Source organism: Garra rufa, chromosome 16, assembly GCF_049309525.1.
Source record: "Garra rufa chromosome 16, GarRuf1.0, whole genome shotgun sequence".
Taxonomy (NCBI): Eukaryota; Metazoa; Chordata; class Actinopteri; order Cypriniformes; family Cyprinidae; genus Garra; species Garra rufa.
Genome location: NC_133376.1, coordinates 4,890,674 through 4,904,550, shown reverse-complemented (window position 1 = coordinate 4,904,550; position 13,877 = coordinate 4,890,674). Strand labels below are relative to the sequence as shown.

Below are 13,877 nucleotides of genomic sequence, written 5' to 3'. Positions count from 1 at the left end.
TAATGTAAATGTAAATATCAAATGATCTGGAACAGACAATGCAACAGTGGTAAAAATACATTTACTCACACTTATGTGTTGGAAAAGTATTGTTGGATCCAATATAGTCAGACTCAGCACTGCATCATTTTTTACTTTCAGTCTTTCTGAAAAGCCTGCATCAAACTGTCTTGTATAATAAACAAATCCACAGTAAAGTAAAGCAAACAAACAAACAGTGTTTCACTTACGCAATCTGGAGCACTTTCCTAATGTTAGCCTGTTTCTACAACCGATGGTGCAATGCAACTGAAAACAACAGTACCCATTATAATCAGTGATTCTGTCTATACTGGATGTGGTGGGAAGCAACAAGACAAATCCTAGACAGTAAACTGATGTCCCGGTCTATTTCCGACATGAAAAGAGAAATGGATTTGCGATGCAACAACACCCACGTCCAATGTAGATACGGTGTTAGGATCACAAACAAGGCAATTTAAATACTTGTTTTTTCACAACTTACACTACTCAGCGTCTTGCAATCCTCAGATGATCTCTATGGTTTTGTTGACGGAGTAATCTTGTGTTTGCACCACTGCGTTTGTTCACTCTCTTACAGAGTTTAGCTCCAACCCTAATCAAACTCACCTGAAATAGCTAATCAGGGTCTTCAGGATTACAAGAAAGTAACTGGCAGGTGAGTTTTGTCAAGTTTGGAGCTAAACTCTGCAGGAAAGAGGACCTTGAGGAGGACCCAGTATCATGGCGAAAGCCTAAATCCAATTCCTTGTGAACTATAATTTACCGCTTACTTGCCTGAATTAAATACAGTCCCTATTGAGCGTCTATATGCTCATCATTCGTCTCGTGAAGTGGCTTCCATTTTGCTGTTCACTCACCGGGTTGATGCTCATGAAGTGCTCCAGCACAGCAACCGCATATAACTTTTAACAAGATTCACTAAAACACCCCGAATTATATTAACATTTACTATATAACCATCATTCCGCTAATAAACATTTTCGAAATAAATATAACTAAGAAATTGAATGCGCTTTGTCAGCACGCATTTCATAATCTAGAACGACAAAAATGTTTTTGTTTTTTTTTCAAAAACGTAATTGTGATATAACATATCAGAAATGCAATAAAAACGATGTTTTGTTTGTTATATTTCAATATTTCAGAATATTACTCAGTAAATTAACATTATCCAGCAAATCATTCTTCACTCTTTAGCCTATAAACAGCTTTATAAACCTAATAAAACTATAGTTTAAAATTAAGTTACATTTCTGCGAAGTTGATATGACTCCAGCGCTTGAAGACAGACATTCTATATTTATTTTGCTTATTGATAATGTTAGTGTTGCTGCTCATGCTTTTCATAAAATATTTTTATTGTTGTAATATGAATATTAAATTTAACATGAAAGACTGCTAACATTCAACACTTTTTTTTAAGATGACCAACATAAAAAATAGACAGCAAAGTGAAGTATGGACTTACTTCACTCACTTGAAGATTTTATTTTTGAGCAAAAACACTTTAGTAACAGTGCACTTTTATTTTTTGCACTTTCAGACCCCTTTATTTATTGGTGTATAAATAAGAGTTTTGATTTGTATGCAAGGAGGGAGTGATTGTTATAAATAAAACGGTTTGTTCATTTCAGTGGTGTTGTAATCACAGAAGTATAATAGCAAATAAATATCGGTTATGAATATCGGTTATCGGGCACATAAACATGCAAATAATTGGTATCGGTAATAAAAAATCAATATCACTAGTTAAAAGATCGCAATCTTCATTCAAACACCCATGATCTTATTCCTGAATGCAACAATCAGTTGTGTCTATTACAACGCTCCACTGACGCTCACGATGTGAAACAGGTGTTAAAGGGATAGTTCACCCAAAAATGAAAATTTGATGTTTATCTGCTTACCCCCAATGCATCCAAGATGTAGGTGACTTAGTTTCCTCAGAAGAATACAAACGAAGATTTTTAATGAAAACCGGTGCTGTCTGCCAGCCTTATCATGGGTGTGGATGGGCACCAGACCTTTAAAAGTAAACAAAAACATGCACAGACAAATCCAAATTACACCCTGCGACTCGTGACGATACATTGATGTCTTAAGACACGAAACGATCGGTTCTTGAGAGAAACTGAACAGTATTTATATCATTTTTTACCTTTGATACACAGCCACGTCCATCTGTCATGTGCACGAGTTTGGCATCAGTCACGTCACATGAGCACGCGCTCTAGCGTAGAATACGCAAACGCCGTAAGGGGAAATCAGTGAAAAGTCCCGGATGAGTTTGCGCAAACTAATGTAATCTTTTAGCTTTAAATCGGTTTAAACAATCAGGATAAGCGCAAGTATTTACCATTTTGAATAGCCGCTATACCCACAATCTCTGTGCTCTGTGTAAACAATGAGTGTCGTATACATGCGACAGATCGCTTCCGGCGTTTGCGTATTCTACCACAGAGCGCGTGCTCATGTGACGTGACTGATGCCGAACGCTTACTCAGGAGAGATGGACGTGGCGTTGTAACAAAGGTAAAAAATGATATAAATGCTGTTCAGTTTCTCTCAAAAACCGATCGTTTCGTGTCTTAAGACATCAATGTATTGTCATGAGTCGCAGGGTGTAATTTGGATTTGTCTGTGCATGTTTTTGTTTACTTTTAAAGGTCTGGTGCCCATCCACACCCATGATAAGGCTGGCAGACAGCACCGGTTTTCGAAAAAGAAATATTCGTTTGTATTCTTCTGAGGAAACTAAGTCACCTACATCTTGGATGCATTGGGGGTAAGCAGATAAACATCAAATTTTCATTTTTGGGTGAACTACCCCTTTAAAGACATTCCAATCTGCATTCTTGCTGCTGCTGATCCAGTAAGAGCAAAACAAGCAGTCTTTTCAACCACATAATGATCATTTTTTCTTTGTTACATACATTTAAATACGGCAAGTACTGGGATACAAGCTTATAGTTTGGGAATAAACACTTATTGTCTATAGTAGCGATCAAAAAAGTTTTAAAAAGTATTTATCATCGAATCATTCATTCAAGAGATTCCAATAGTGAAACAAGTCTATGAATTGAGACACTGACTCCTTCATTTTTAAAATTTTGTTTGAATACAGACTTAAGCAATGAACATTTTGTCAGAAAATTACGTAATTTTGTTTAGATTTCTAATTCTTCTTTCTTCAGAATCATGATCTCCAATTAATAAAAGAAAATTGTTTTTCAAATGTATCCAGTATCATGCAGCTTTAGTTTACATGGTTACTACTGCATATAATTCATTAAAATAGAAGTTTAATTTCATATCAAAATGCACCTACCTTTTTTGCATAAAATAATACTTTTCCCTATATATTTCATCATTGAGGATATCTTTTAAAAAAGTTTAAAAATCTCGTTCTCGTGAACCCAGTCTCGGGGTCTCTTGAGATAAATGTCTCGTCACACCCCTAGTTATTGTAATTAAAATATGAAAATTAATATGATGAGTTATAATAGATTATGACAGGATTTTTATTACCCTGTCCGTCAAAATGATAATTTTTGTGGATCGCAACGAAAATTCTACATCGTCATGTGAAAAAATGCAAAAATCCATTCCTCATATTCTTTAAGATGCACCAACATTTTGATCTTACCTCCGCAATGAAGACGACAATCACGCAGTCCTCCTTCTCGGCCGGACTCAGCTCTGACATCAGCGAGCTCAGCGTGTCTGTCAGGTAGGAGTGCACCTCTCTCTTCACACTGGGCACCCCCATCACTATCGACACTGAGAGACAGAGAGAAAGTCACTAATCAGCCCCGTGTGCATTAACTTTTGACAGATCACCACTAAAGCATACTGTACCATTCACACACTCCCTTCAGCCTGCAGAGACCTGTCTGACTGTGCATTTGCATTTCTAAGAGCTCAATCCTAATTAAAGCTGGATGGAGAGCAGCTCCCCACTGAGCCTGCGGGACAGCGAGCATCTCCTCCCCACCGGGGGCTGAGGCTGTGTTGGACAGCACCACAGAGAACTGTCCACTCAGATGGGCCAGAGACCCAGACACAGCCGGGCAGAGAGCCAGGACAGGAGATGGAGAGCAGTATGAGAGAGGTGCGACATCTTTTCATGAGTCAGACAAAGAGAAGAGACAATACATTTTAAGAGTGATGATATAATAAGCGTTTGACGAATATTGGGGTATGAGGATCGCAAAGACTCAGACAATGCAATTAACTTTTTTTATTTTCAGCTGCATATTTTACTTTTATGAGGGCATATTTTTCAAACCGCTGAAATCGCACAAAAGGGACAAAAATGCACATCAGAGAGTCATTTGAATTTGGTATTACAGGATGATGACATCAGGGAATCGCACAATGAAATAAGTACAATAATGTTCTAAAGTTTGAGGTCTGAAAGAAGTCTATGATGTATAGCATACTGCATGATTCTGGTCAAAAAAATACAGTAAAGTATTATTGCAATTTAAAATAACTTTTTTGCTGAAGAAATGTTGCTTATTATCAATATTTAAAACAGTTTTGCGACTTATCATTTTTGCAGAACGCTTTATACATTTTTTTTAGGATTCTATTCTGATGAATAGTAACAGTCTGAACTGTCACTTTTGATCAGTTTAATTTGTCCTTGCTGGAAAAAAGCACTAATTTCTTAAGGGGAGACACTGCAGGCAAAAACACTGTTTTTCATGCACCTGCATGTCACGTTTGAGATTTTGGGCTTTTTGGTTTTTCATAAAGTGTTTTTTCAGACTATAGTGGAAAGAAAACAACATTTCTTTTATAGAACTTTATCTATTTGTGTCAATAGATTTCAATTACAATATATATTTTTAAAAACCGTTTTCTTAAAATTAGTTTTTTCTTCTACACTGAGCCATAAATCTCCACTTCAGTAGCACTTACACTCATCAAACTTTACATTTTTATTCCTGTCTATATCCTGAAGGTTTTTTACAGAGGGATTTGTTCATATATAATTTGCTTGATTTTATGCATTTTATTCCCCAAAAATGGTAAAAAAAAAAAATAATATAGTGTTTCCTGTCTATTCCCTCTGTAAAAACACTGACTCTAATATGTAAAATAAAAAAAAACTAACAAGAATTTTGAAACTGACTTCATCCAGTGTTTAGATTTTTGGACCATAAATGTATGCAAGTTAGCACATTTTTTATTTATTTAAACCTAACATTTTAGAAAACGTGTAATACAAAAAAATGTTTGAATTATCAAAGTAATCAATCAACTGGGTAAGTAAGGATTTTTTTTACCCTATTCACCTGCAGTGTCATGCCTTAAACGGACAGACAGACAAGACAAGACAAGACAAGACAAGACAAACACATATATACATACATACATACATACATACATAAATAAAACCACATATACATGTTTAAACTTGATGTTCAATGTGCATTCATTCTACTTTTGTTACAGTACAAATGACTATTTATTGCATTTCTATTGAGAAGGATAACTTTATTACTAATTTAGCATCCTAAATGTTAAAGGAACAGATCAACTCTAGCTGTAGGTATGGACCTAGCAGTAGAAGCTTTTTGAATTTTAGCCAGTGTGTGGTGTGTATGTTTGGACATAAAAACACCTACAAATTTACAAAATCTCAAAGTCCACTCCAAAGGGAAATATTTCGTTTTAAGAAAATCCCTTTTCAAGAACTACAACGAACGGCTCCTTTGGACTACAGTACTATTTGTTTTCCGATTCGTCTAACTTACGTACAGCCGCTTCTGGAAAGCTTCAGCGAGCCGCAGGGCAACTCGTATAAACACGAGCATTGACTAAAGTGGCTGCGAACTGCTCCAGTAGCCGTGTTGAAGCCATGCTGTTGACGTGTGAGGTATAGATGGTCGATGTAAACACAAGCATTGACTAGAGTGACGATCATCGGAGAGTGTGCAGTGTGTGGCAAGAGATTTATTCATCATACAGTGTAGATAGCTTCACTAGCCTTATGCTGGAGCTGGTTCAGGCATGCAAATAATTAAATAAATTAGCATAATAATAATATCATGTATAGGTGATCTCGCAGGCTGACGATAGGACCAACAATACTTTAGCATATTATTTACTCATCCTCCATGCATCCTAGGTGTATATGACTTCCTTCTTGCAGACGAATGCAATAGGAGTTATATTAAAAATAATCCTGGCACTCCCAAGCTTTAGAGCGGCATAGACATGTTTCTCCCCATCAGTCCAAAACAAGTCGATCCTTAATAAAAAGTACCTTGCATGGCTTCGGAGGGGTCAGTAAAAGCCTCCTTTAGTGATCTGGTGTGTTTTTGTAGGAAAAATATCCATATTTAAAACATAAGAATCACTTTAATCTATTTTACGCTGACAGTTGTACACAGAACTTGCTGCTTTGGGAAGGGGCTGGACTGAAACGCCGTCTGAGCTGTTTGCCAATAGCAATGCAGTGGGACTGCTAACCAATCACAACAAACTTCGTTTTTCGGAAGGCGGACCTTCATCAAACCCGGAACTAATCGAGCCATTTGTGCCAGTCTGGAAAAAAAGCTATTGTAATAATGTAAATTATGTGAAAAATAATGTGTTTTTCAAACCACCAAGCATGAGAGCATTTTGTAGTGCACCCCCACAACAAAGACTTTGTAAAAGAGCATAATAGGACCCCTTTAAATTAAACATAAATTTGAATTCTACCCCATAGATCTATAAAAGCTGATATAGTTAAACCATATTCATCAAGTATCTATTATTGATGTACAACACAAAGAAATAAGAATAACTTGGTCGACCTGTATGCTAGATTACATATCTCCTCACCATCTCAGCAGATATTGATGTTAGTGCTGTTTCAGTGTTTTCTTCGTGTTCAGTGTTAGTCATAAACTGCTTCATGTTAGTTGCACAATCAACAACACTTGCTCAGAGACGGTGAACACAGAGAATCAACAATATCACATGAACTCATCTGACAGCTGCAGGTCACTAGAGGCACTAAACCCGTATTTCACACAGAATCTGTATAACTAGACAGGCCTGAAGGAGAATGTAACAAAACATATCACACATTACAGAGAGAAACTCATTACAGGGTTGTTTTCTCTGCTGCACACACTAACCTCCGGTGCGGCCCTGGCCGATGTGCACGGCCGGCTGGAGGCTGGTTTCCTTGGCGAGCAGGTGCGGCAGATGGTGGAAGATGCTGGGCAGCTGAAGAACATTCTTACTGCTGGTCACGTTCCACAACTTCAGCTTGGTCTCATCTGAAGGAGATGACAATCACACATTAATACGTGTCTGTCGTGGTCAGCTGATTATATCATATTACTGAGACTGCTCTTATTAGAGTAACAAATCCGATCAGGGTTGTATCTCTCTATTAGTGCTACTGGATCTTAGCGCTGCGTTTGACACTATTGACCACAACATTCTTTTGAATAGATTTTTTCCATCTCAAATACATATCGAAACTACGACCTATGCTCTCAATGTCAAATGCTGAAACGTTAATTCATGCATTCATGACCTCAAGAATAGATTATTGTAATGCTTTATAATAAAGAAGATTGTCACTTCTTTAAAAAATGAATAAATAAATAAGGTTTTAGAGATTTACAAATACAGCCAGGAAACAAAAATGTGGCAGCCTGTTACTACAATTGTTTAAATTCATTTTTTTTCTCATTAATACACTCCGTACCTCATAATGACGAAATGAAAACAGAATTTTATAAATGTCTGTAAATTGATTAAAAAGAAAAACTAAAAAAAAAAGGTCACACTTTACATTAGGTGGCCTTAACTATAATGTACTTACATCAAAAAATAAGTACAATGTATTTAATGTGGTCATATTGCATTGCAAAACACTTTTGATTCTATTAAGGTGGGATATAGGTAAGGTTAGGGACAGGTTTGGTGGTATGGTTAGGTTTAAGGGTAGGTTAGGGTATAAGAGATGGGTCAACAGTGGTAATTACCGAAATTAATTACAAATATAATTACATATAGGTTTTTTAAAGATAAGTACAATGTAAAAACATGTATGTACACAATGAGTACATTGTACCAAATGATTAATTTAAATGTAAGTACATAGTCGTTAAGGCCACCTAATGTAAAGTGGGACCAAAAAAAAAAATTGTAAATCACATTTACATAAGTATTCAGACCCTTTGCAACAATACTTGAAATTTACTTGAAATTTAGCTCAGGTTTCTACACCTTGATTGGAGTCCACCTGTGATGAATGAAATTGATTGGACATGATTTGGAAAGGCAAACGCCTCTCTATAAAAGGCCTCACAGCTGCCAATGCATATCAGAGCTAAAAACCAAGCCATGAGGTCAAAGGAACTGCCTGCAGAGCTCAGAGACAGGATTGCATCTGGGGAAGACTACAAAAAACTTCTGCTGCACTGAAGATTCCCAAGAATACAGTGGCTTCCATAATTCTCAAATGAAAGAAACTGAGCGATTGATGAAGAAGGGCCTCGTCTAGACTGGTCCCTCTAGTTGAGCTCCGTGATCATATATGCAGATAGGAAAACCTGAAATGGCTGTCCAACCATTATCCCCATACAACCCGAATGATCTTGAGAGGATTTGCAAATATGAATAGCAGAAAATCCCCCAATCCAGGTGTAATTGCTGCCAAAGGTGCTTTAACTAAGTACTGAGTAAAGGGTCTGAATACTTATGTAAATGTGATATTTCAGTTTTTTTCTTTTTAATAAATTTACAGGCATTTCTAAAAATCTGTTTTCATTTTGTCATTATGAGATAAGGATAGATTAAAGGGAAAAATAATTTAAACAATTGTAGGATCAGGCTGCAACATAAAACTGAAAAAAGTGAAGGGGGACTGAATCCTTTCTGATTGCACTGTACATAAAATCAAACAACAGAAATAAACATTTTTAAAATCAACATTTATTTTATTTTATTATTGAATTTAAAAATGATTATTGTCTTTAAAGCAAATAAAGAAAGCAAAAGACAAAGTAATAATAGATAATAAATATTGAGTTTATTAAATGAAATTAAAGTTTAATAAATGTTATGTTTTAATTCTCAGACTGTATTTAAAGGCTTATTTCCCCCATAGCTACATTTATACTAAATGTAGCTAATACACTCTTAAAAATAAAGGTGCTTTAAAAGGTTCTTCACAGTGCCATAGAAGAACCATTTTTGGTTCCACAAAGAACCATTCAGTCAAAGGTTCTTTAAAGAACCATCTCTTTCTTACCTTTTTATAATCTGAAGAACCTTCTTTCACCACAAAAGGTTCTTCAGATGTTAAAGGTTCATTATGGAACCATTTAGACAAAAAAGGTTCTTCTATGGCATCGCTAAGCATGTTTATTTTTAAGAGTACAGGAGTAGCAGCTTAATGATATTCCTTATGAAAAGACACATACGTAATAAACACACACACACATTTTTAAAACACAGCTGACAGCTGGGCATGATGTGATCCTTAATGAATGAGCAGAAATCTGACCAAAAACAAATAAAAAATAAATGAAAACAGGTTTTTGCAAGGAAACCACAAAATGTACAAAATAAATCAATATCACAATTAAATCTAGAGTATGTGAGCTTATGAAAGTTGTATGAATGTTGGCTGTAAGTGATGGTTTAGATTTATAGAAGTTACAAATACTAGTATTTTTCTCACACTAAAGGGACAATTCACCCAAAAATGAAAATTCTGTAATCATTTAGTCACCCTCATGTTGTTTAAACCTGTATGACTTTTTTCTTCTGTGGAACACAAAAGTTACTAACTGATATTTGTGATGGGGAAAAAAGTTGTTTTGGACATTTTCTAGATAAAAACTAGGACTGTCAATGTTACCGCGTTAACGCATGCGATTAATACAAAGAAGATAATAAGACGATGTACAAGAGGCATCATTGTGGAAAAAATTATTACTCATCTTTTATTTACATTTGAACAAAAAGTGTCATGTCCAAAATTATTCATACCCTTCTCAATAATCAACAGAGAAGTCTTTATTGGCTATTACAACAATTAAACGCTTCCTATAATTGCTGACCAGCTTTTTGCATGTCTCCACTGGTATTTTTGCCCATTCATCTTTAGCGATGAGCTCCAACTCTTTCAGGTTGGAGGGTCTCCTTGCCATCACCCTGATCTTTAGCTCCCTCCACAGATTCTCAATTGGATTTAAGTCAGGACTCTGGCTGGGCCACTGCAAAACGTTAATGTTTTTTTCTGCTAACCATTTCTTCACCACTTTTGCTGTGTGTTTTGGGTCGTTGTCGTGCTGAAATGTCCACTGGTGCCCAAGGCCAAGTTTCTCTGCAGACTGATGTATTTTGATGTATTGCTCCTTTTTCATGGTGCCGTTTACTGTGATTAGGTTCCCTGGTCCATCGGCTAAAACAACCCCCCAAAACATTAGGTTCCCACCACCATGTTTGACAGTGGGGATGGTGTTCTTAGGGTTGAAGGCTTCTTTTTTTACACCAAACAATTACATTTTTGTTTCATCTGACCATGAAACAGAAGAACAGAAGCCTCATCTGGAGAAGTGGTGTCCTCCTTGGTCTGCGTCTGTGGAACCCAGCGGTGTGCAGTGTCCGTTGGACTGTGTGCCTTGAGATGTTGCCACCAGCAGAGCCCAGATTCATCAGGATGGCCTTGGTGGTGATCCTTTGATTCTTTTTTTCCTCTCTCACTATCCTCCTGGCCAGCACAGGTGTCACTTTTGGCTTCCGACCACGTCCTCTGAGATTTTTCACAGTGCGGAACGTCTTGTATTTTTTAATAATACTTTGCACTGTAGCCACTGGAACTTCAAAACATTTAGATATGGTCTTATAGCCCTTTCCTGAATTGTGGGCAGCCACAATGCGCAGCCGCAGGTCCTCAGTGAGCTCCTTTGTCTTAGCCATGACAAACCAACAGCAGAGAGCTTCCTTTTTTTTTACCTGTTGAGTTGATTAAAACAGCTGTTCCCAATGAATCAGGGTAATTAGGATGCTTTAGAACAGCTTGGGCTATTTGGAATGGTATAGAACTTTGGATTTTCCCATAGACTGTGACAGTTTGCAAAGGGTATGAATAATTTTGGACATGCCACTTTTTGTTCAAATGTAAATAAAAGCTGAGAAATATTTTTTTCCACAATGATGCCTCTTGTACATCGTCGTATTATCTTTTGGGAGAAGCCTGTGTCATTTCCGGTCAAAAAAAAAAAAACCTGGTTGAATAAAAGTAACTTTAAGTCAGAATTTGCCAGGGGTATGAATAATTTTCGGCTTGACTTGCAATATTAAATGTCTGCTAAAAAATTTGGAAATTGAATTGAGATCAAAACTGTTCTGAAGGTTCTCTTTGTTGGATATAGCAGTTTTTGTGAAATGATGAAAAAATTAAACATGTTGTATGCCTTAGCAGCTGGATAAATGCTGACTAGAAAAATAAGCTTCTGTGTGTTCTGTTTTAGCTTGGCAAGCAGGAAACTGAAACTGGATATAGCAATTTTGTGAAATGATACTAAAAGTAAATGTTAAAAAGAATAAATAGTGTATGTTTAATTTCACTCTAAATGTGCGATTAATCACAGATAAATCACATGAAAAGAGTGCGATTAATCGCGATTAAAAAAAATGTATCTATTGCATATATTCAATATTCTTTTAAACACATTCACTGATGTTCTACAGTAAAAAAAAAAGTAAGCCAAACAAGTTTGTAATGACATGAGGGTTGGTAAATGATGACTGAATTTTTTCCCACCCCTAAAATCAAAGAACCATGATTGGTTGATATAAAACAATCGTCAGCTGCTGATCTAGGATGTTGTGGTGTTGTTTAGTCTGGCTGTTTTGTGTCTCACCTGACAGGCTGCTCCAGGTGCGGTTGATGTCCCGCAGCGCTTGTTTCTCAGCGATGGCTCGCTTGATTTCGTCCAGCACCAGGTTGAGCTCTTTGGAGCGTTTGAGGTTCTCTTGCTCAGCGGAGTGCAGACGATCTCTCAGCGCCAGAAATTCACGCTGGTAAATGTCTACGACATTACCTACAATCACAAGACAGAGAAAAACACTAATTGGTGGTTTTTAGAAGCACACTTCTAAAGAAAAACTGCAGCTTTTACTTTTTCTCAACACACTTGAACAACTTCTTGCTTTATAATTTATTATAACAGCATTCAAGTATCCAGTCAAAAGAACTGTTATGCTACGCATCAATAAATAAAGGCCAATAATTCAACACAGAATATGACCATTTAACAGGGTTGTTTTTCAGATGGTAATAAAGGATGACAAGTGTAAAAAAATGAGAGGATATTTTAAGTCTCTCCTTTCTTGTTCTGTGCCCTTTAAAGGGCTGAAGCTGCACTCGTTTACATTTAAACACTCTGCTTTTCTTGACAGGGAGAGAACAGAGCAGGTGTCGTGTAACCAGCCAGTCATTCATGACATTTAAACAAGTGTTTTAGTGAGGTTGGCTGTTTTCTCCATGTCTCGGGTCATAACCTTTCTTAGCAGGCGATCGATGTTCCTGACCTCAGAGGTCAACACATAGAGACAGTTAGAAATACAAATCTGTTCTTTCAACACTCAAATACAGCTCAAATATCAAAGTGCATTCAATATTTAAAGCATTTACAGAGTAAAAAACTACTTATCTGTTTAGATAATTAATTAATCCACATTAAAAATGCAGTGCACTTTCCAATAAGGTTTGATTAATTAACATTATTTAACCTCATTTAAAAATATGTTTATAGCATTTATAAATAATGCTGATTCCAGTTAATGTTATCATTCATGTTAGTTAATGTTCCTGAGCTAACATGGATTTGTATTTTTATTAACTAACGGTAAAAAAGACAAATAAATACTGTGACAAATGTATTGCTCATTGTTACTTAATGTTAGTTTATGCATTAAATATAGTTAAAGTGGGTTAAGCATAGGTATACTACGTACCAATACTACTAATATCTCCTCCTAGAGCTTTACCTTTACAAACTCCAAACTCAGCCCATCTTCAGACAAATGTTTTTTATCTAGTTAACAAATGAAATCTTACTGTAAAGTGTTACCAATGTTATTTTTGTATATTAATATTCTTACACTGGATATTATTATTAAATATTTGTTACATTTTTGGAAGCATTGTTTAAAAGAATGAATAAAGAAATAAATACATTTATATAAAATTTTATATTTATGTAAAAAAAACAAAAACAAGTACATGCATACATATTTTTTTCGTATTACTTTCAATCTGTCTGTTACTAGCCAGACAAACAAATATTGACGCCTCTGTTGCCATGTAAGGCTGGTCAGAATGTTTTGACAGCTCCACAGAGTCACAGTGTTTATATTAAGTAAGTATCTTACTTATAGCTGTCTCTGGGTATTGAACTGAGAAAGGAGAAAGCATTTTAACATCAAAAGAATGACACACTTTACCTGTGTATAGTGAGAATTCTCATTTTACTGAGCTGGTTTCTTTTCCTTCTTTGCTCTCAACACACTCTAGAAACTAAATAATCATGCGGATTTATGCTTTGCGGTATAATCCTGAGCAGGCAGGCTTTTTCTGGGAGAAATGCCCACTCTCAGCGCACAACCCACACTCACACACACACAAACACACACAGCGTAATGCCATCAGAGTCCAAAGCCCTTGTGTAATCTGAAATTACACCGCTTCACACAAGTGCAATCCAATCCACACTTCAGATTGGGGAGGAGAGGTACATATAATACCCTGTAGAGTGAGATAATCTACTGATGACATCTTCACTATGATCCCTACACTCGATTACTGCTGAGTGCTGGTG

The 13,877-nt window shown here is 36.2% G+C and overlaps 1 protein-coding gene across 1 annotated transcript in view; it reads right to left on the bottom strand.

The window, feature by feature from the left end:
* The window catches only part of mgat4b (alpha-1,3-mannosyl-glycoprotein 4-beta-N-acetylglucosaminyltransferase B), a 225,721-nt gene that overhangs the window by 91,394 nt on the left and 120,450 nt on the right, over positions 1–13,877 (bottom strand). The window contains exons 2-4 of the mRNA XM_073820494.1: positions 11,919–12,098; positions 7,164–7,307; positions 3,671–3,804 (exon numbers count right to left, since the gene is read on the bottom strand). Of these exons, the coding sequence (XP_073676595.1) occupies positions 3,671–3,804; positions 7,164–7,307; positions 11,919–12,098 (458 nt within the window). The remainder of the gene's footprint in view (positions 1–3,670; positions 3,805–7,163; positions 7,308–11,918; positions 12,099–13,877) is intronic.